Here is a 24,230-nt window from a genome sequence, read left to right on the forward strand (position 1 = left end):
GGACGTAATTCATTCAATAAATTGCTCGTATTTGCTCCAGTAACTGACTAAAGCCATTTAAAATTTCCTCAATCGATTTTATTCGAATGATAATAAATTCTATACCACAAAGTGACAAGACATTTTCTCGTAATTAGCGCCAGGACATTTCCTGCTTCTCGTTTGTTTACTTTCCACTCTAGATGCCTGTTATCGTCTAATTCTCTACGAAATGACCTTTGCTTCTTCCAAACAAACATTTTATCTTATGTCCACATGCCCCATTCAGCCTTTCAACAGCTCCAACACATGACTAGCAGAAATTAATCATGCCTAGTGTATTTTTTTTGGGTGACCCAGATTCTTTCACATGTTACTAAGCTTGTATACAGTAATTTTTGAGGGTCTGTGGCTTTTAAGTGCCACCACAACATGACATGCACATCTCCTTTTTCCCACGTTCGCAGCTTTTTAGCATGCAGTTAGTCACAGTACAGTCGCCGACACTAACTCGATCTGTTTTGATTGTGATGCTTTTGATTACATCGTTGGCGGCCGGAAAAGAAGTCGCGGGGTTAATTGTGATGTCATAGTTAACGAATTCACGCTTCCTGTTGTTTTGTTTCTTTCTTGCTCATTACTTCTGCCTTATGTGACAGTGTAACGCAATCATGCTATTTGTGGATTTCAGTCAAACACAACTTTATTGGATGACTGTGCAGTCAACAATTACACCAGTACACAGTCAAATTCATTACTTTCTGCAACACAATTTATAGTAGATTTTGAAACATACTGTTGTTTGTTATGTGTTTGGTCATGGTGCATTTTTTGCATTACTCAATGCTAAGAAATTTTAAACAATTTTTTGTGTTCACAAATGCATTTTCTCACCCCAATTTACCTCAATATTTCATACATTGCATGTCAGTCAATTGATGTTGTCATTTTTTTCAATGGACAGGTTGAATATTATTTCTCAAAAAGGAAATAATTTTGTAATAAACAGTCGCTAAATGCTGCCTACACCACCCGGCCATCCTATGTCAGTCACCACGAGAGCAAGGGGCGTTCGAAAACTCTTGGAAGATTAAACTCGCTTTCAGCATACAGAAGCTGCAGCCCTGGCAGACATAGGTTTGTATATACATTGTGTTACAGTTCAAAATATTTTTTACTATATTGTGCAATTGCCACGTCTGTAACTTTTACTTCACAACAATTAGAGGTAGAATGACTTGCAGCTGGAATAGTCATCATGCATTTAAATCGTCACCTAACTACCATAATTAACTCAATGGAATTGCAGTAATTTTACCTTCATGTTTGTTGTTCCTAGAGCTCGGCTGTCAGTAATGGCTTCTACTCCGAATCTATCGTCATCTTCAACAGCTGTAAATCTCAACAGTACGTCATCAAACGGTCAAGCACCAGAAAATATGTCTTCTGACAGGAGAGATGCAGCAGGAAGCAGCTCGTTGCTTGTCAATGGGCCAAGCGGAGGTGATTTTATGGCACTTACCTTATGACGTACATTCGGCCGGAGCAAATACTTTTGATGAATAGATCAGATTGATTCATCAATTGTGTACTCTCCAGAGCAACCTGTCAAACCTTTTCACCTCATTAATACACATAGTAGACCTGCAGAAATTAAAAAAATATAAAACAGCGACACAGCAATTTGGAACAAAAAAGTTAATAATTATTTCGATTATTAACTTTACTTATTGTTATACTTTGACGGGAATCCTATATATCACACCTGACAGGGCAAACATTGAAAATGTTTTAAACACATTAAAACATATAACACTTACTTTACTTTGCCATCGCAATGCCTAATGGAGGGCCAGAGTTAATGAGCAAGTCTTTTTCAAAACAATATTTGACTATTTCAGAAGAGAAGAAGCGTTACAGCGGGAGTGATTACATCCTGCAGTTGCAGCAAGAGAATGAAGCTCTCAGAAGGGAAATTGACCTTAAAGTACTTTTTACAATTCTTTGCATAGTTATGTTTAATTTTTACTGCATTTTATGATAATGTTGTATTTTTAAAATTGTACATGTTATTAGTACAGTTTCAAGTCCAATAAAATGTCTCTCAATGTTCCTTGTTGTTTCCACTAAAGGAGAGCAAGCTTCAATCCAACATGAACAGCATCAAGACCTTCTGGAGTCCGGAGCTGAAAAAGGAGAGATCGCTGAGGAAAGAGGAAAGCATCCGAATCCTAGCTCTTCGGGAACAATTCAAAGTTGCCCAGGATGAAAACCAGGTACTAATTTTTAATGAAAAAGAGAATAATGATTTAAGTAATAAGAGAAAATGTCTTGAATTAAATTCAGGAATCAGCCTGCACTGGTTGGTATGGACCAATGGTTCTTTGTATGTATCAGTATAATATATAGAATATTTTTCTGGGTACTCAAAAAAAGAGAACAGACGATCAGTGTCAGTGTATGTGATCTTTTATGAAAACAGAAATACAAATTTTGCTTATTGACTTCATCAGTTTTTTTTTTCAAAATATTTCTCAAAATTTTATTCCTCCAGGCAGTTTTTAGACTTTATTTTAGATTCTTACTGATAACAGTAAATGTATTTGTTATTAATATGTATCACTAAATAGTACATCATTTTTCTGTTACCATCACCAAGTCATATGACTTTTTCAAGCCTATTAATCGATAACAAATATAAACCCAAGGGGCCTGTGCCCTTATTTGTATCACCACAGAATGAAAACCACAGTATTACGCAAGTAAATATAACGTCCCTGTATAAATATCCGTTGCCAGATCATTTCACCGTCAACAGAACAATATTTGTCCCAATTATTTTGGCTTTTTCGGCTGATTTTGGACTTTTGTACGGGACTAAAAATATTAATAGATTTCTCTACTTCTATGTAATTAAACGCTGGAGACGGATTTACATCAAACACTTGTTGTTCTTTTATAACGAAGCAAAAAGCGTTTTCCTCTCCACGGTGACGCACTGCGCGATCTGTCCCGTCCGTATTATGACGTAACAACGACATCACATTGGTCGTGTACAGCTGCGTTTCTTGTAACGTCGAATGGTTTCTGTATTTATTTTAGGTATAGCCCCAAATAAACATAATGTAATTTGCTTTTGTGGAATATGGGACATTCTAATAAGTTTGGGCATGGCGGCCGTTATGCTTGTACTCAAATATGAATTTACAAACCATGTGCGTGCGATCAGATGTAAGTTGCAATGCCCTTGAAGTCTTTTTTATGCGCATGGCCCAGATGTGCAGTACTTGAGTACCAGCAACTTTGGTGAGTAATACAGGGAAAGGTTATGAATAGTTGCTTTTTCAACCGAAATTCTCCAAACCACGCAAACAGACATATGTCTCCACATTCACAGCTTCGACGACCGAACTGAGCGTAGCCTTATGCCGAAGTTTTGCTAGTTTTTGTGATCATGCTTCCGTCAATATGCAAAACGCGCCAGTTTCAATCAATATTTTCGCTTCCATTCCATCCTTAGTAGACTAGTAACGCTGTTTTCTGTTATTTACGTAAACGCGTTTTAAAGAAAAAACATCGAAATAACAGTGATCCGAAAACCGAAATATCAACCAATGACGTAGAGTTTTGCATGTTGGCAGCAGCCCTGGGGCCTCATGGGGCCCAACCGCCCCATCCCTCTCAGCCCACACGTTATGCCAGTCACTGCGACCTGAGTCAAGTCACTCTCGTTTCGCAAGCACAGCACGTTGCTGACGATCGGACTTATTCCTGGCCAATACCCAACACCGTCATCCGCCTTGTTTGTGACGCCTTCTGCATCTTGAACGTCTTTCGACGGCTCAGGGTGGATGTCGTTTGTCTGGTTTCACACTTCCCTGCTTTCCATCGTTCAGTGATGTTTTCCACGTTCTGACCGCTTTCAATTTGGCTTCAGCCAACCGGCGTGAATTGAGCTTTCCAAACTACGTCACTCTGGAATCGGAATCCAAGACTGTCCCAGAAAGTGGGAACGCACGACTTTCTGTGGACTCACGACCAGGGTGGTTAACTTTGGTTTGACAACAAGCGATCTTTCTTCACGCGGTTGGATGTTTGATGAATACTAAACTATTCGTTCTTCCGGTGAAAATAACAGCAAATATACACCTTTGGTTTAAAAAGATTGTATTTTTCTGACGTTTCTCCTGTGCCAACGACTTTTTCAGAGAATAAAACAAACACAGTAGCGAACCCAAAGGCAAGGAAATTGCGCGACGAAAAATAGTTTAGTTTTTATCATGATACCTAGTAGTCAAAACCTATTTTCGGTTTTCTGGATGTTTTATGTCGATAAAAGAAGGTTTATCCACGATATAACACGGGTATTGTCGGCAAGCTCTAACATAGGTTGCGAGTTGCGCCTTTGGGTTAGGAAAATCTGTCCATACTATGATGGTTTGCAATGTACAAATGTCTTGTTTTTGTTGCAGGAACATGGAGCTGTGGTAGATATATTTTGTCAAGTCAGTGCGCTTCAAAAAGTGGGGACGTATTCGATTATGACTGCGTGAATTATTGATGACACAGCATTTATCCATTTTTACTTGTAACACGCGCAAATGAAATGAGCTAATTATACCAAAGGATGACGTAATCTTTAAGGGAATTGCAACTCTTGATCGATGGAAAAGTTATTCTGATCAAATCTTTCCGGAAGGTTCGCAGGAGCAGGAGCATTGCAACACAACTTGCAGTGGCGCAAGATTAGCAGGAAAGAACAAAAAACGCGAGAGCAAACAAACTTTTTCCGAGAAAACGACTGCATGTGTTTCGCAACGTCTATTTTCTGGCCGGTCTGTTGTTTATCATGTGTCTTACCAGAGACCAGGGACGTCACAACCCTTAACCCGCGCCGGTCGTCATTGCAGGACAGGGGGCGTTGGGTGGGCGGGTCGAACGCAGAGGTTTTAATTGAAATGCGAGTTGTTTGTAAGATTTGAGCGAAATGTGTAATGTTGCTGTAGTTGCGGTTGTCGTTGTTAAATTAGATCACTTTTTAATTATGTAACTGTATTAAATTTTGTGTGAATCAGCTTTGCTGCATTTAGCAATTTAACCCATGAGGCCAAATCTGCTCGTTTGAAGTATCTCCCTCTTTCTACGGAGCAAGTAAATGTATTATGTTTCAGTAACTCCACTGTAAGCTACGCTTCGGTCATTGTCGCGATTTCCACGCATTATAACCGTGCCTTTGGTAAAAATAAAGGGACAGCTGGTCACAAGGGCGACTCTGGACGTCGCTGCGTCGGTTTTTCCCATGTAAATTATTCATTATTCCTCGAGTTCGTCACTTTCCCCCGCACAGTGAAGGCAAGTTGAGCTCTTTCGTCTTGGTCTTTCCGGACGGAAGGTGTGCGCAGCCTGCTGCAAATTGTGACTCACCTGGAGCAGTACCCGCGTAACTAACTGGAACGCGCGTAGGTGGCGTCTTTTCGCGCGTCATTTGCTTTCCCTGCGTCCTCCTTCCGGCTCGATAAACGAAATAAATCTACAGCTGTTGACCGAATTCCGTATCACAGTGTACGTGTTTTTGGTGATGCAACGGGAAATGCTAGAACACGTGGGCTTATGGCCAGGTGACTGTTCGTGAAAATCCTTACCTTTTATCGCAATGTAGTGTTTTCATGCCTTGTTATGGGTGTTTGGTTGGCCTGGCACACGGAAGTGCCCATGCTGCTACCATCACATTTCTGCGTGGTGATGGAAATGTTTGCAAACCTACTTTAAACATGAGAAATACTTGTTCATGTTGTAAAGGAGCCTTTTGACAACGCTCAGGTGTTGCACTTCTCTCTTTCTTGTTGTCATATACCTTTAGGAAAATAAATTTCACTGTTATATTGAATTTCCAAAGACCCTAGATTCCGCTGTTCAATAATAAATGAACCAAAATACAATTTAATTTAATGAAATTTTGAAAGAACCTGGATATAAAATACATTTTTAGTGTCAATTGTGTTGAAGAAGAAGCCTTGAGATGTGTTCCTATATGCAAATGGAACCATATAAACATTTCAGTGCGTTTCATTCTCCTAAAACCAAACCTATTGATTTTGCAGCACTCCCAGCTCACCATGCAAGCCCTGCAAGACGAGTTGCGAGCTCAGAGAGACCTCAACCAACTTCTGCAGGACGACTACGCATCCGGACAACGTTCTGACGCAGGAATGTTTTCAGGCGTCAGCGGTGATTCAAGGTAAACATGCTGCAGAGTATTTGACACTTGTTTCGTCGAATAAAAGTTCCTGCGCTGGTGAAACTAATATCTGTGTAATATTTCGGCCATTTTTATTCTGTGGGAAACCATGGTTCTTCATAACTTTGCTGGATACAAAAACTTCGTTAAGTTTGTGTTTAGGAATAAATCCACTGTGACTTTTGTGAGAATTGTATTGAAAGTGCTGTTGACCTGTGGTTCCTTTGCTTGTTTTTCTTATACCATATAGTCATGTACTGATATTAACAGATGTTTGACCCCGCCCAAAAAAAAACAACAATTTCTGACCTCATTTACAACAAGTGGAACATTCATTAGTGGGGTTACAGTTTCTTTTTGTTAAACTTTCAACACTATTTTTACCAAGTAGTTCACAAGCAAGGGTATTTCAACATTAGAGCCTTGATTGGAATTATTGACGTAGGCAAACCATACAAGAATGTGTTAATGTTCAGAGCGTCCACGCCTCTTCGGCGTTTTCGGCATTTCACTTTTGGAAGTGTTGTCTGCTGTTGCGCTTTATTCGTGAACTTTATACACTGCCGAATTTAAACAGTTTCTTGCTACAGAAAGAACAAGCGTGTCCTGACTCCCATATCTTCCTGTTTCCTTAACGGGGCATCGTCTGCACAGCATGCTGCTGCTGCATTTCCCTGGCTTCCAACAATCAGTGTAAAACAAGTAATTTGGTGCGTCGCCTATGTTGGTAGGTCCTTTGGTATTGGTGTAGCGAACGGCTCGCGTTGAAAGGTTGTTTCCAGCTGAGGCGTCACCAACTTTGCTGGATTTCTTGTAAACGTAGATAGCAGTTCTCTAAAAACGTGTCTCGTCTCAACTGCTGATATTATTTATTCTATTACACCAGTGGTTCCCAACTCTTATGACGCAATTCATCCCGAAAAATGTTATAATGGCGCAAACGAGAAATGTTGACCTTTTTGGAGACGAATTCGCTTGCGTAATACAATAATTTGCTTTTTTATGAGTGCGACAGCTTAACGGTGTTATTACGTGCGTGTAAAGCAAATGGTCATAAAACCACTGTAAAAAGGACTATTTGTATGTGAACACTTATCTATGGTTGCATTTATCGGTTTTGGATCTAAACAAGTAATTGTTCAAACTTTGGTCCTTTCTGCTGTTGCATAAATGGGTGCTACCAGTAATCGGTAATGACGGATCAAAGCAACTGCTTAAGTTGCTTGCAAACCCAGCGGAAACCACGAATACTTTTCAGTCAGTGCACGTCGAACGTTGATTATTTTTGTGGTAGAATTAGTTGAAAACAAAGCTTAAATTTAACGCCGTCATGGTGTTGACTCTTTGCCAATTTAAACCCTTGTAAACTTTTCTGTGATCGTCCGAAGTTGCCCTTATTCGAACTTGCAATAGACCGCTATTCAACTTCTTGTTGTTACTTATTTAAAGCCTTATAAGGTCGTGCGGACGCCGCAACGCGTTGCCCTTCCTCCATTGGTGTTACTGTGGGTCACGCATTGCACAAGCCAAAGCACGCTCCGGCCGGTGTTAAGTTGTATACAATACATGAACTCTTGCCGTCGTCTTTTTGACATCGCATGGAACTACTATCGCAGCCTTGAACTTGGAGCGAATACATGCAGAGGATTGCAACACGCATCTATACTTACTTGCTTCGTTTTTTTAGCCTTCATTATCGAAATCCCCCTCCCGATCTGGCGTAACGGGAAAAAAACAAAACATTTTTTCTATGCTTAAATATTGCGTGGTTAACGCGATTCGAGTTTCAAGAGATTTTGACACGGAACGCAACAACAGATTTAGCTGCTTTGTCACAACCACTGACCGTATGGCGTTTGCGACGAACTGGGGGGAATTTTGCCGCCTTTAATTAAAGCTGACGATTAGAGATAAGTTTATTGTCTAACAGCGTTGCCACGCAACGTTCTGTCATGTGTATAATCCCAACAAACGCCATTGATTGCGACAAAGACAAATTTTGATGAAGTTCATTTCGTCCACCCACCACTTCTCATGTGACTGTGAAGTTTTTTGAAGCTTCTATTAAAAGGTTGTTGCGTCGACTCAAAAAGTTCCTTGAGATTGGTCCGCTGGATGGTCGATGGTAAAATCGTTAATCGAGTAATTTGGGAAATTTGTTCCCATCAGGGTTCAAAACTCTTGCTGCATTCCTCTTACTGTTACATAGATGAGAGCAGCACATCGTGTGGAAATGTCGTACATACGCAACGTCAATGCGTGACCGCACGAATTACAATGTGCGTAGCCGCCTCAGACGAGGAAGTCCTGCTTACATTATTCGTTTTTTTCTGTCTTGCTTGGCTTTCACCACCAGTTAATTTGCATAGCGGTGGAAGTGAAAGTGTCGCGCGCTCCTTCGCCTTCTGTCACGTCACTGACGGCGGTTTCGCGAACAGTGGTTTTGCATGTGGGTTTTTCTCGAAAATTTAAATTCGATGATCCTGGTTTTTTTTCTTGGACTTTGTTCTAAACAGTAAATTAAATGCGTCTTGTGACCGAGAAAGGTTCGAAGTGCAATAATCATAATATGGTGTCTGTCCAGGAATGGTTGCTCCTTCGGTCGCTAGTTTGCATCTGCAGTCACGTATTGGTGAAGAATGTTACGCATACGTTTTTTATGTGTTTATTTTGTTGGTGTTGAATTAGGCGGGTAATGATCTGCACTCGCCACCAATCGAGATGTTTTTTTTTCGGAAAAATATGTGAGGAAACGTTTAACACGTCCCGAAATTATCCCCACTTTTTGTAAACACGAAATTTGGCAAATCCTACACATTAGCTTGTAACAAAATGTCGAATTAAGGCTGCACCACATTCTGAAAAAATCGGGCCCCGAAACAGATAATTTTTTTCCTTGACGTCATTTTTACGTGATACCCAAATACCACCGTAAATAACCTTCTCAAAAATGTAGCGCGCATTTTCATGAACTTTTGTTCGAAAACTTGTTCACCGAGTGACGTCATACTAAACCCACTCGTTTGTTTCCCAGAATGCTGCAGGACGACAACGATAGGTTGGTTCGAGAGAATGAACTCCTTCAAAGAACGATGGAGGAAATGGAAACCAGGATCGAAGCCCAACGTCAGACTCTCGACACTCGGGACGAATCTGTCCGAAAACTCCTCGAAATGCTTCAATGCAAGGGTGAGATTTTGGTATATTATCACTTGTACAAGACGGTTCTTCTCGCAGCTAGGCTGGGCTCATATGTCTAGCAGCATCAGCAATGTATTGTTTGGGTAAATTGGTTGTATTGTAAAACAAAAAAGGCTCTTGGCCAAAATAGCCTTGTTTATATCATGAATAACCCTCAGTAGCAGAACTGGTTATATTGGTTTTGGGTAAACGGCATTAAATAGTCTTCATTTTTTTACATAAACGTTTTGGGCATTGTTGTTTATTTACACTATCTGTTTATGATTCGGATACCCAACTTTCGCTTGGAATCTACCTTTAGGTCTTGTTACCTATAATGTGTTTTTGAACTGTTTCCCAAACACCTCTTGTCGGTATTGCTGGTGGTGCGGTTTGTAGTGAGCAACCCTTGTTACCGACAAAAACTAAAAATGAAAACTAAATGTATAAAAAGCAGGCAAACATGTTTGACTCAAAGCTTGTAAAAATACGACATGTGGTGAGATTTAATGGAATATGTATTTTACCCACTTTCGTCGACGGACGTATGCGGTTGCGCCTGACCAAAAAGTTTAATTTTGCTTTGTTGTGTCATAAAACATCGAAAAAGACAAATTGGTCTCAGAGTTTGTAAACACACAAGACATGTTGTAATATTTCCTATTTTAATTGGGTTAATGCTTCACGCATTTTGCGTCGATGCGTTATGTGGTTGCGCAATTCCAAGTCATCGTCGTATATTTAACGACCTAAAATACCCCTTATAAGCGAACGCTAAAAATACGCGGAGATTACGCAAATACTTCACATACAGTCAGCAAACAAATCGACCAGTGGTTTTTACCTTCGAAAAACTTCCCTACTGAGAAACATTTCTCGTTCCCAGCACAATCCACCCTCCCGTGATTGTTACGTCACGGAGCGTGCCCGCCCCATCGCTACGTCACAAAACTTCCCCGCAATAACGTTTGGGATTGTTTTGTTATTTGGTCAGTCACGCCTTTCCAGTGTCATAGAACGTTTTAATTAGGATTGCGATGTAAGTTTGCGGTGAAACTGTTTTTGCGAACGGAAATGGGACCTTTTCTCGCCCTGCGGAAAATTTGACAAAGTTTTGGTTTTGTTTCTCAACTAATTTTGTTTTTCAAGGGCACAAATTCAACTTGGCAGTTGGTTTTCAGTACATTTTCACAAAATCGATTTTATATTACACGAAAAAACTGTCCTGTTTTACTATTGCTTTTACTGATACTCTTTTGTGGGTAATATATAGAGTTTTTTGCATCATATTTCTGCGAAAAGTAATCGTCCGTATTTCAATTGTTGTCGTAACGTCATGACAAAAACTTTGGTGTTAAATCGACAATTAATCAAAACCACGTGATTGGGGTGGATTCAAAGGCGTCACCGCCTTAATTGAGAGTGATGCGAGCATATATTATCCTTGTCATCGTAATCTGATATAACATATTCGTTGGCATGGAAAATGCAGATGTTTTTCCTATAGTGGGTTAAGCAGCCTTTTAAATGTAGTGTCTCAGGTTACAAACTATATCAAAATGTCAATGAATTGGCTTGTCAACCGTTTTGTGTGTAAAACAATGTAATAGTTTTGATTACACTATACACAGAGCGTTAAAATACGACCTCTTAAAACATTGGACGTGCCGTGGGTATTCCCCGGAGGTTGTCTACCCCTGACCTAAGCTTAACATTTCCGATATGACTTGAGGCTGCAATGCATGTTAATAGGGGATATCCACTTTTGGTTCTTAACGTTCCAGCAAATATTTCTACCCTCGTTCTTTAATGCTCAACAGGTTTGTCAAAATCGGACGATTTGAGTGTTGTGGCATCGGTGGAAATGGACGCCCTCCGAGTACAGGTTTCCGATTACGAAAGTCGACTCGCACACAGCGACTTGCTGCTCAGTGAGAAGGCACGAGAATTGCAGAAGCTGAGGATGGTGGGTTCAAATCTCGGCGTCAGCATGTCGAGTTGTTTTGGATGAGGCCTTTTAAAATCCCGTATTTTCGCTAAAAGTCATTGTAATATCGGTAACTATCTGATCGAATTTTGAAAAAAATATTTGTTCTTTTCGCATCATGCAATTAATTATGGCTGCAGTCTGAGTTCGTAACGGAAAAGTGTTATGGTATTTTATTGACTGTTTAACTTTCGCTCTTTGAGTGTTATAAAGTGCTATCTGTTTTTAGTGATAGCTTTATTTGTTTTTATGTCATGGCCGCAACTTTTTTAGGATGCTGAGGTTTTCAACAATTCCCCGGGAAAATCTAAAGCCATGAAATCTGCTTTGGAAGCAAAGGTTGGTTCATGTTCGTATTATAGACGAGGTTTCTTGCTGTAACTCATAACACTTACAAAGCTTTTGTATTTTAAGCAATAAAGCCAATATTATGTTTAAGTGATTAAGCTGGCCTATCTCATTAGTGGTCCTGTGTGCAGCTCATTTAAAACACTTTGTATTTAATGCAAATTTTCGTTGCATTTACCAGTGTTATTCGCACAGAGCTATTAGATATACAAATGGCTGCTTTTTTACCAGTAAAATGAAAATATACCCGACTTCAATGCGTTATTATTTACCAGTAAACCTCTTGTAACAAAACTGAGGTGTTGTATATGGTTGCTACAGGATACGAAGATTGCGTCACTGGAGCGAATAATCCGAGAGTTGGAGGAAGAAGTGAACTTGGCAAGAAGCGATGGAGCGATATCGAGTGCGGAAAGACAGGAGGAAATAAAACAACTAGAAGTTTACAAAAGTCACTCCAACTTTATGAAAACCAAGGTTGGTACAATATCGCGATATACGTTATTTTTTTAAACTTCTGTTCAGTTTTTTTTTTCAGTTGTATATGAGCACTTATATTCTAATATTTGAAATTAAAATTGCCTGAATGTCATTTTTCATTGACATTGTCTGGTTTGGCGGGACTTTCCTAAATGGATGGCGGGACTTTTCCTAATATTAAGTTAAGCCAAGTATAAATTGACAAACCAACCATTTTGTCATATAACTACGATTTGCCAATCACTTCATGCTCAATTCCACTACTGGTCTTCAATTCCTTCGTTCTTGCTCTAAACCTACCACAACCAATTGACATTTCTTCCATTTTTTCCACGTTTACCAGATCGAGCAACTGAAGTCGGATCTTCAGAAAAAGGATACGGAAATGGTTTCTCTGCAGACGAGGTTGGACACTCTGAACAACCAGCAGTCTGACAGCAGGCAGCATATAGATGTATTGAAAGAGTCTCTCACCGCTAAAGAACAACGGGCCGCAATTCTTCAATCAGAGGTTAGCGTTGGAGATGAGCTTCGTATTTTTAAGCGGCTTTACTGCAAGTCGTTGTTGATGAAAAAGCCATGTTTCTAAAAATATGTTAATTTTATTTGCACGAAATAGCGCGCATTTTGGTTATTGCGTCTAACTTCTAAATGTTTGGTTATAGTGGCGATTAACTGGTTTCTAATTTCACTGTTGGGTTACAAATTTAAGGAAATGTGGTTGTATAGCTAGGTGCACATTTTATTATTCGTCCGTGCAGCAAATTAATCCCAGAAGTAAACCAAGACTCTCAACAATCCTTTTATTCTATTTCTTACAAAAGCCCTTGATTTTCAATTCCGTTTCCAAGCAACGCGTATTGTTGCCAAGCAACGCCTGTTTTCTTGCTCACCAGGTCGACTCCCTGCGTTCCCGTCTGGACGAGAAGCAGAGAGTGATCGACCAGAAGCAGGAGCATCTTTCCCGCCTCCAGGAGGAAAGGAGCAGCAACGGATCTGAACTCTCCCACCTCCGAGACACTCTGGATGTCAAGGATCGGAAGATCGCCGTCCTCCATAAAAAGGTCGGAGAAATGTTCTGTTGCGAAATTTTTTATTGTCGAATTGGTTTGAACAAATTTAACAGAGTTTGTTTATAAATTATTTTTTTTGCAACAGTATAACGTAGTTAGATCTGTTACTATTACCAGATTGAGAGCCTTGCGGAAGTGGTGCGGGAAAAAGATCGTCAAATCGCCGCCAACAGCGAGCGACTCACCGCCCTCCAGCAGGACTCCTCTACGAGCGATTCTGCACTCTCCACAATGGAAGAGGCTCTTACCGAAAAAGTAAATTGTTGTGCTCTCTGTTTCTTACCCGATGTAGAATCGTGGGCATAGAATTTGGGTACAAGATTATTCACAGCTTGATTTATTCAGTACTTGGAAGTCGTTTTGAACGCACCAGATATTATTGGCTGCTAGGGTAGTTTGCGTCCATTGTAAGTGTAACAGCAATTACCACCAGACCACCAATCTTATTAAAGTATAACCAATTTACCGACCAATATACCAAGAAAAAAAACGATTGTCTGCAATTCTGGGTTCGAATCCCGGTGTGGTAAAAAAATGAATTGTGTTTTGGGACTTTTCCACCAAAGCTGTGTTTTCTCGGCCATTCGTTTTATCATTATTTTTATTATTAATTTTCAAGGACAAGGTCATAGAACGACTCCGCACCTCTCAAGACTCCACCGATGAGAAATACAGGGAAGAACTCGAGGATTTAAAGAAAGCGAAACGAGCGCTCGAGAAGAGACTCGAAGGATTGCAGAAGAATCTTGCCGAGAAAGAGGTAAATCCCCCCATGTGAAACCACTCCCATATTCACAGAATATGATTGAAACAGTTGTTGCGTTTTGCTTTTAGACTGAAATCAGATGATATGTTGTAGTTTGTTAGTTGTACCGTTGTACGAAGTTTTTCTGTTGGCGGATTTTCCAAGTATAATTTATTTTGTACTGGTTTTCCTAATATTTGTAAAAAATTCCGACAATCACCGAAAACGACTGGAAAAACGAAATTGTTTGCATCAAGATCAAATAAATACTGCATAGAATTCCGCTACCCTGCATTAGGTCAACTCTTGTTATTATTTTCTCCAGTCTTCACTTGCTGAACTGCAGGAACACGCATCCTCTCTCGCCTCATCCGCTCTAAAGAAAGACTCGAAGGTGAAACAGATCGAAATATTCCTCCAACAGAAGACGGAGGAAGTTGCTCGAATTTCCTCCCAACTTAAAAAGGTTTGCTAAGTTGCTCTCTACCGCCCCCAGCAACTAACAGATTTTTATGTATTCTAGGATTTTTCGTTAGGTTTGTAGTTGTTAGTAAAGAGAAAATAGCGGTGGCTATTCATTTTGAGGGATAGATTTTGCTTAATTTAAATGCGTTAGTCCAATACTGATTTAAGTAAGATACACAAAATCTCTTTCACCTAAAAGCGCCAAGGATGATATCAATATGTTGTCGAATCTGCACCAGAATAAACGCCCATCGTACGAGGGTTGCGTGTAAAGTTTCCCATCTACTCGAGTTGGTTAACGCCGTGGGTGCCAACCTATAGAGGCATGGTTCCAGGGTGTCCGTGAATAAGCGAAAGCAGTCTTTCCAACTGAAATTTACCCTTCATGCTTCCCAATTGTTACAGTTTTTATTAAATCGAAATTTGACAACTGTTGCAAGAGCTTAATCGTAATAATAATTAGGAGGTCCGCAGAAGGTCCATGAGCACAAAACGGTTGAAATACTCTGGGTTAATGTAACCACACCATCTGGTGGCGCTGTTGAGGCGTTTACCATAGCACACCAAGTCAGGACTGACGATTGGCAACACCATCAAGCGTCTAACCCATGTACCAAGATAAAAACCTAAACAGGATTTCTGCCCAGGATATCCTGGGTTCGAATCACGGTGTGGTCAAAACAATTTATAACACGGTCAATTTGGTGTCGTTAAGCCAAACGTTTCTTTAACCAATGTGAATTACAGACCTCCGAGGAACACGAATCTCTTCAAGTAAGAACGCTTTGCTGACAGCAATGAATTGTTTTTTTAGCTCTTTGCTCTGCGAGTAGTTTGCAGTTTAACAATTTGCTTTTTTTCAAGGGTGCCGCATTAATTTTGATTAGTTTTGCTTGATTTCTATGGTTTGCCGGTGCGTTTGAATACTTTTGACTTTGAATTACTTTTAATCTTTTATTTATTTATTTCCTTTGTTTGGCAATAACACGTACAATGGCATTGTAGTTAAATGCGTTTTTTCCTGCATGCAATAAAAATACTTACACGTTTTAAGTTAATTTTATTGCTAACATTTGTCACCACTCAGTGAAACACACGCGATTATCGTAACCATTCCAATGCACTAATTTTCCTAAAAATAATCTTCATTTGCTCCACCAATGCCCCTGCGCTTTAACAAGCAATTGTACCGACTTTGGCCTTACTGACGTCATTGTGTTACGTCACACAGGCTCAACAGACGTCAGCCTTGGCGAGGACGAAGGAGGAAAACAAGGAGAAGATCGAAAAGCTTGAAAAGTCGTTGGCGGAAAAGACTGAGGAGGTAAAATTGAATCAAGCTTGTGCAGATAAAAGTCTTCGGCTTTTTTGCTTATTGCTTTGTTGTTTTCGTTGTCAAGGTGACGAGAGGGCAGGGTGAGCTCGATAGACTTCTGGAGATTTTGAAAGAAACCGAAAACGAGAAACACAATAAGGACAAGAAAATCATCGCCCTTGAAAAGTGAGACAATAGTTTCTATGTCACCACTGTTATTTTTTTATGGTGTTAAGCAGTGGTTTTTATGCTTCGGCAACTACACAACAAATATATCAGTTTTCAAATTCCCTTTGTTTGGGCGAGATCCAAACCTTACTGAAACATTGGTGTTGAGCATAATATGTGTGAGCATGGTATTGAGCATGGACAAAAGCAAGTGATTGGGGCGGTTTTAAACCAACGAACCTGTTATGTTTATCATCAGGCAAACCCGGGATCTTCAAGCTCAGATTAAATCCCTGAATGCGCAAATGCTTGAAGAGATAAAGAAAAAGGGAGCTGCCCAAGACAAAGACCTCGCAAAACTATTGGTGAGTTTCATCCAATATTTTTTCCCTTACGTTCACTTACGCATATCTCTTGACAATTATGCGTTGTTCCAAATTTCCACGTTATGACAAAAATAAAAGAAATACGACACTTACACCACTCCATACGGTTGTATGTCATACTGCGCAATCTGCAACAACCATAATACGCAACCAGTTAAGAATATTTTTTGAATTTAATTATCATTTCTTTGCTTCTTCATACTGCTACGTGTGTACATAACACGTTGGACAACATGACACGCTCTTTTAACCACCAGCGTCAAATGAAAACGAGAGATGAGAGGATTGATGAGCTGGAGGAAGCTCTCCGTGAGAGCGTGAGCATTACAGCCGAACGGGAGGTCGTCCTCAGCAAGGAGGAAGATGCGAGACACAAAGTTGAAAAGCAGGTAAGAAAGAAGAAGGCAGAAGTTTTAAACGACCCGGATATTTTGCTTCTGTTGCTACCGAGCTTTGTATAATATCCAAGTGCTGACTGTATTTAATTAAACCGATGGCTTCCCTGCCATATGGTTTAAATGTCGGATGGCTTGTGCCGATTACTCGGATATTAACGTTGTTTTTCGCACATTATTCTGTAACGTTGTCAAAAAAAACCTTCCTTTCTAACAAAGGTGTTTGTTTTATTGTTTTTTCACCCGTTGTATGTAAAGGTCAGTAATTTATCAGACCGTTCACAGTTTTATTATGTGGCGTTGGCGGTCGATTTTACAGTAAGGGGTTATTGTGACATCATAGTTACAGCTAAACCGGTCTTGTGCTTCTACGACCACAAAAAAAAGATCGGGTTGGACTTGCAGAGTCTTGACTCACGAAAATCCATGAAATGTCCCTTTTATATCAGTGTTACAAATTGCGTTTTACACAGAACGTTTAAACGACGCTTAAACTTCTGTTGTTCCGAATCCACAGATGGAGGAGTTAGTCCGGGAGTTCGAACAGACGAAAACGATCCTCAATCAGACAGGAAGCAAACTCGCCGCATCGGAGGCATCACTCCATGAGAAGGATCGTTGCATCCAACAGATGAGGATCGAAAGGAGGAAGAATCTGGAAGAAGCGTTGGATGTAAAGTAGGTGTTACCGTAGATTCAAGTAGTTTTTGAACACGGTCTGGCCTCGCCAACCCAAACACCCAGAACCGACACAAAAATTATCAGGAATTTATGTATTTCCGTGCATTGGCCCCTGCAACTTTCCGATTTCGTAAATTTGCCATAATGTGACGAAGCAAAATAAATAAAAGAGGTCTGACTGTATGTGGAAATAATATTAATTCCCTTGTTTCAATATAATTAGCTCATTTTTACAGATTTGTGCGATGAAAAAATGAAAAAAAAATGACTGGTGCATATTATTGTGGGTGACTTTTTTCTCGACCCAACTTTATTTATATAAAAAGCTTTGCTTTGTGTGAGGCCGAAGGCAAAAGTTTATGAAATAAGGACAGAATTTTTGAAACAAATTGGTCCCTATACCGAATTACCCTATACCGATACATTTAACTCTGTCCTTCGTGTTACCAGGCAACAAGCGCTGCTGGCTGCCATCAGTGAGAAAGATGCCAACATCGCATTACTCGAACTCTCCCAGTCCCGGAAACGCACGAATGCGGACGAAGTTTGTCTTCTGCGCAGAGAGAAGGACAAACTGGTCCAACAACTCAAACAACAGGTGACTATGGAACCGAAACATTCCGCACATTGAACAAATTTGCGTGTTTGCAACAATCGGAGAGTTTTGTTCGCTTGGTGGCAGGCGCAATCTTTGAAGAGTTCAGGCTGTGCGTTGTTGGCTTGCTGTGTTACACACGCACGATGAAACGTCGAGCGAGGTTGTTTTACTTTGCGTGCGAAACTACCGTCAAAATGTGTTTTACTGCGTTGGGACCGGGCTTTCTCTTTAAGAGGGGTGCTACGATCCAAAACCACGACAGACGAGGATATGGTCGTGAGTGCGCCAGATAAAGCACCCTGGTGATGGACCAAAAATTAATCTTAAGCAACCACCATATCTGTCACTGCAGCGTTTTTTGCTGAAGTCCTGTAACTTGTTCTAGGGGGCGATCTCACCCTCCTGAATTCGCCACTGCTTGCGATGTGCCATACTCCCTATTTTTCAAGGCCCACTCGCCTCTTGTCATAGGTGCTTTACTACCAGAGGCCGTTGACTTGGCTGTAACAATTGCATTAGCCTGAACTAAGTTCGTTGGAACAAACCAACTTAGCGCTGTGAGCTTTGAGCGCTCGTTGCCTTAATGCAATCAAAACCCCACAAGGTCGAGTGCACGCGGCGTGGGAAGCGACCAATTTCCGTCGAACTGTCACGTGAGCTATGACCTTGACTTGCACGTCGACCTTGGGGAAGCGCATGCTGTCGCGGAACTGAAATGCGACTGCAGACTGGAGCTGGATTACCGGCCACGGGTATTTTAAGGTCGCTCGGCGGGCTTTGAACGTCCGTTTCCCACGACGAACACCTGCATCTTTAAGCTAATTGATATTGCCCGGGATAATCGTCCCTAGACAAGCGTTAGCCGCAATGCTGTTTACCTTTGTCTGGGTCTAAGCATGGTCGATTGGAAAGCAAGTTTCTTTTGCATGGTAACGACATCGCCGACGGATGGATTGAATTGACGTTTTTCAGTAAAGATAATAGCCGACAAAATTTGTTAACAGGACACCTATCCCTACTTGACTGTAAGCCCATATTTGGGCATCAACGTGAAAAGGATCGTAGCAGAATAATATTACTTCTAGGGAACACGTAGGCTCGTTCTTCCGTCGGCAGCCGCACAAGTGCGCGTTTCCTCGGCAACCTCTTCACCCTGCCGCGGGCAAATCACGAATCCCGGGCCGGCAATTACCGCATACCGGACAACGTGCACGCGCCCCACGTTTGGCCGGGTTTCGATACTCGCTTTTCCGCGCGACACCTTTGCCTTTTTCGGCCTCCTGTGTAACCTCGGAAACACCGGTCACTTGGCCCGCTAGGCTGTTATTACCTAAATGCAATTGGTGAGCATTGTGCGGGTAAGTCGTGTTACGGCACCTGGTCTCACCAGCGCAGCATCAACATGTAATCATTAAATTCAGTGTTTGGCTTTGCCCGTGGGATTTCATCAATTGTCGGGTTGATTGTGTGCAGTTACTCCGTCTTGTCCTCGTGAACCCGCAAAAGACTCGACATCACAAATTATTACGAGTTGGTAATTGTTGGTATGGTGACCACGTTCTGGTTCAACACAGCATGAAAACTGCAACCAAACTGCCCCTTTGTGGTGGTTAAAAGAATACTTGACCAGGAAAGGTGCAGTTAAGCTATTTTGCTTGGCTCGTGCCGGAAAGATGGAAACAATTACATGAACTTTATTATATTTGGTTTTACTTCAAGTCTTTTTTGGATACGTTTTTCTTGAGATTTTCGATTACATAACACTGATATCAGTTTTAAGTGCAACGTTGTTGCAGTTTATACTAACGGCAAGTGATAAAATTAAAACATTTGTCAGTTAAAACGCTCCAGCTACAATTAAACTTACTTTTAAAGCTTAACCAAACCAAAGCAAACCGTTAGATTCAGCTGGAACAGGTTAGGCCAATGTCATCCAACTGTATATGTTCAACCGCTAATGGCAGCACAGAGCCAATGACCCTTCAAGCCTATTTTGCAGTTATATTATAACAAAAAATTGCACAGGCACCGATATAACCATAAAAGTTTATTAAGTCAGGCGCCCATAAACAAACCAACTAAAGAAAGGTCGCGACGAAGTTATAATGCACGAATATGTACTCGCTGTACTGGAGATGGTGCGTCCTAAAGTTCACGCACGCAGCAATTATTCTCGACGTAACTCTCCTCGGCGAGCAATTGACAACGGGATAAACCCTGCCCATATTCAAGTGCGTAAACGATTTCACCATTGTTAAAGCGATCGTCGAAACAATAGGAGCTCTTTGTACCTGACGTGTATTAAGATTCGGTATGTGAGAGCTGATTGAAATAAGTGGCGGCTGTACGTTACTTTCGCGTCGTTGCTCAGGCGTTTCTATGTGATAATGGTCGTGCGGAATTTTTGGAGTTGTTAAATTGCTGGGTTATGTAATGTGGTTCATGGGAGGTATAAAAACGGTCATTGGTGGCATACGAACGTGTATTCTTGCTCAGGTCCTCGGCCAATTCTAGTATTTGTCCACAATAATGCACAATTAAACGGCGGTATAGCGGATTCTTTTTCTTTTTGTTAATCTTTATTTTATGTTGAAACCTTAATTTTTGTGTTGCTGTTAGTGCCAGGCTTGTTGTAATTACAGAGAATCTGTTCTTCTGGCACAATTAAATGTAAACTTTTTTCACGGACATTTCTTCTGTTATACAACAAGAATTTATCATGCTGGTAATGGCGCGGCACACAAACAAGTCCCACCATAAACGCAAAAAAAACACAAGAAAAAGAAACGCTGAGACCGCTTGTAGCGGTCACGTGATTGTACAAGGAAACGCGAAAAAAAAAAATTTAAATTTTTTTTTTCTCAGACTCAAAACCGCCTCAACCTGCTGCAGGACACTTCGGACACGCCTCCTTCACACCCCCAACAAAGCGGCAAATCCCAGCAAGGAAACGGGAAACCTCGATACAAACACGATAACGGAGAGGTAAGATAAAAAGTTTCTGTTTTTTTTTGCACTGCAGTGGTTTGACACAACTTGCTGACCGAATCGAATCAAGCCGCACGTACACTTCCACACTATTGAATACTGACGGGGATACGTAATGTCCAGGCTAAGGATGATAAAAAATTGCGTTTAGGTTATAGTTCTTTCCAGGTGACCATTCAATTTGTAATTGGACATACATTATGCTTAACAGCATTGCTTTATTGCGGGTAAATAGATTTTCCAAATTTTGCTATCTAAACCAGTGCTTCCCAACCAGTGGGTCGCAAGGCATTTCTAAATGTTACAGTTTTCTATTAGATCACAAAATTATTGCATTATAATTGTTTTTCATTTGTTTGGTCATATCTCATTGTGGGTCGCACAATAAAACCTGTATTAAAAGTGGTTTGCGAACTGGAAAAGGTTGGGAAGCACTGGTTTAAACTATGCGTTTTTGCACGCGTGATAATACAATAATATTGGACAGAGGATTTTCTGCAAGATTGGTCGAAAGTTTTTCCCCATTAGCAAAGCTCACAACATTCACAACCCAACGTACGATTCTATTACGTTATCTGGCATAATAATGTTAACCTGGAATGGACAACCGCGGTCATTACGCGTGACCGACCGCAACTTTTTCAAAGAAACTGTCCCCGTCGCTAGGTAACACCGAACCATTCAACTTAGAATTCCCCTGCCGAGCGTGGCAACGAAATAGGCGGTAATTTGGTGAGCAATTTTCGGCGCATTGTGGCGATTCGTCCCGAAATAACCACCTCACGTATCCAATTAACCCGCGCCTGAACCCGAAGCTCGTCTTGTTTACGGTGAATCGTGGGATTGGCGCGCGTTGAAATAATGGAATAATTAGCTTCGGTTCGGTATCGCGATTGTTTGATCTTGACTCGCGATTGAATGACGTGTGAGATTTATTCGGGAACGTCAACGCCATTTCACAGTGCGTATAACTTATTCGTGCTTCGCGGTGTCACTATATATACGTATGACCTGATTTATTAATAGCGACATTTTTACGGTTATGAAAGAATTGTTTTTTTTGCTTTCAGCAATGATGCAAAATGATGCATTTGATTTTGTGGTGGTAAAAATGATGAATAACCCAATACTAGGTACAGCATTTGCAGCACCGCCTTTCTTGTCTTGCAACCCGAAACATAAAATTGCATTTTGTTTGGTTACATTGTGATATGGAAATAGCCGCCAAAATATTGTCTGTTTGACATGGTCAGCAAGTTGATTTTAGTATATTGTAGCTGCATTTGCACAGCAGCAAAACTCCGCAAATGCAAGAAAACAAGAAAATGATCAACTCTAAAGTTTCGACAATTGTCAACGCAGTAAATTGTTATTTGCCCAAATCTAAACTTCCGATGTTTCTTTTATAGGATGACGGCGAAGGCATATGGGCGTGACGTCATCCGGCATTATTAAAAACGAACAGCAAACAGCGCCACCTTGGGGAGCGCTGGTTCTCAGTGCAAGCACAGTCCAATCATCCACTTACTTGCAAGCCAGTTCAGTCCACTTTTAAAGCATGGTTTTTAGGTCCTTCATTGGTACTCGATTTCTTTTTCTCAGTTTTTTATATGTTTATGTCGCTTGGTTGCACTTCTCTGCCTTGCTTTAAAGTTAGGCCTCCGCAACGTTTTCGCAGCACCATCCTTTGAAAGCCCGTAAAACAACTTCGCTTTGAACTATGTGTCTTTGAAATTCGCCTCAAAATTCTCTTGCTACCCACACAGATACCTGTTGAATTTGCCGAATTGTTGCGCGAATTTTTTTTCGTCAGCCGAACGCTCACCTACCAAGAAACCGACCTCAGAACACGCGCGCAGTATTCGCCATTCATATACCTTTGTTCCGAAGTACAAGGTGTGTTAGTTGACTTACCATTCTTCCCACGCAAAGCGCAGTTCGACTTCAGTGTTGGCCCAAAGTTCTGTGCCATGTAGAAATAGTTCTTCCTCGCATATCTGATATGCTTTCGTCAAGACTGCCGGAGTCATTGGCGGGAAACTGCCCAAGTGATTCTTGAAACCGCTTTTGACGACATTTGGTAGCTCTCATGGGATCAAGTAGCAAATTTGTAATAACTGCGATCTGCGGAACGGTGCAGTAAAGTTGAAACAAATGCACTGAGTGGGAATTGAACTAATATGTCATATTTTCTTTGCCTGTTTTTGTTGAGTTTTGCTGTGCTTAGATTTCTTCCATTATTTGAGACCAAACTATGAAAACATCGCCACATTATTACGTCACAAAGAAACTATACTGGTGCGATAAATTGAATCGATTCTCACAATTCGATCATTGGCCCTCGCGATATACCAGAATACACGTTCCCGTATAATACAAATGTGCACCACCTTATTGAAATTAAACTTTTTTTCACCGCGCTTTTGTTCTGTCTTCGCATTATTATGTGACGTCATGCAATGACGTCACGCACCCACTTGCGCAACCGATCATGGCGTCGCTGCATTTTTTCCTGCAAACGCATGTTAAATGTTTATGCGTCAGTAAAAGTTGTCGACTTCAGACCACGTGATCGTGATTCTCTCTGGGAATGGGAGTAGGTCAGGTTTTAGAGGCAACACGTGACCATGTAAAATCTTGTCCAATTGAATGACTCTCAGGTTCTACAGCCGTGGTTTTGACAGCCACGATTATTGTAATCAGCCTATATGCAATAATAAAGGTGGCGCTGAAAAAAAATGGAAGCTCAGTATTTAATTGTCGCAGTTTCTGGGCAACCTATATAATATCTGGTGAGATTGAAGTTTATATTTGACCTTACAAGTGTCAAGTAAAGCTTGAGAAACAAAATATATATATTATAATTGTTTACCAACTGAGGAGGTGTTTTCAAATCACCAGACCTTCGGGGAGCGTTACAGGAGAAAGTTTGAGAAACATTAAAACAAACCCCCCAACTATAACAATAAGCCGTGGAAAATTCTGACGCAGTTCGCTTTAGAAAACATCGTAAATTGCAGCGTTCGCGTTAGAATAAACATCGTTTCGCTGCCCGTCATCCCCCAAATTTGAATTCCGCAGCGTCAACTTCAAACTGTCCCCGTAACCCGAGCCGTGCTGTTTTGAAATGATCGACTGTCACGCGAGGTCGCTCGTTACCGTCGCGTTTCGGACCTGCGCGAAACGCGACACCCCATATAACAG

General features: G+C 40.9%; 1 protein-coding gene across 1 annotated transcript; it reads left to right on the forward strand.

Moving 5' to 3' along the window:
• Nucleotides 1-939: 939 nt before the first annotated feature.
• On the forward strand, nt 940-23,576 carry LOC145897176 (ELKS/Rab6-interacting/CAST family member 1-like). Its single transcript, XM_082985365.1, has 22 exons — nt 940-1,116; nt 1,319-1,482; nt 1,881-1,966; nt 2,112-2,255; nt 6,081-6,217; nt 9,252-9,406; nt 11,218-11,363; nt 11,658-11,723; nt 12,054-12,209; nt 12,556-12,723; nt 13,109-13,276; nt 13,403-13,540; nt 13,905-14,045; nt 14,356-14,496; nt 15,727-15,819; nt 15,896-15,996; nt 16,238-16,343; nt 16,622-16,753; nt 17,277-17,437; nt 17,891-18,038; nt 20,904-21,023; nt 22,436-23,576. The coding sequence occupies exons 2-22, from the start codon at nt 1,335-1,337 to the stop codon at nt 22,460-22,462; spliced, it is 2,682 nt and encodes an 893-aa protein (XP_082841491.1). The 5' UTR covers nt 940-1,116; nt 1,319-1,334; the 3' UTR covers nt 22,463-23,576.
• Nucleotides 23,577-24,230: the final 654 nt, after the last annotated feature.

Source organism: Ascidia mentula, chromosome 1, assembly GCF_947561715.1.
Source record: "Ascidia mentula chromosome 1, kaAscMent1.1, whole genome shotgun sequence".
Classification (NCBI taxonomy): Eukaryota; Metazoa; Chordata; class Ascidiacea; order Phlebobranchia; family Ascidiidae; genus Ascidia; species Ascidia mentula.

Excerpts from the sequence above, each read along its gene's own strand:
- LOC145897176 (XM_082985365.1), top strand. The coding sequence starts at position 1,335 with ATGGCTTCTACTCCGAATCTATCGTCATCTTCAACAGCTGTAAATCTC. Across the intron at positions 13,277-13,402 it reads TCGCCGTCCTCCATAAAAAG|ATTGAGAGCCTTGCGGAAGT; the intron begins GTCGGAGAAATG and ends TACTATTACCAG. Across the intron at positions 21,024-22,435 it reads ACAAACACGATAACGGAGAG|GATGACGGCGAAGGCATATG; the intron begins GTAAGATAAAAA and ends TTTCTTTTATAG.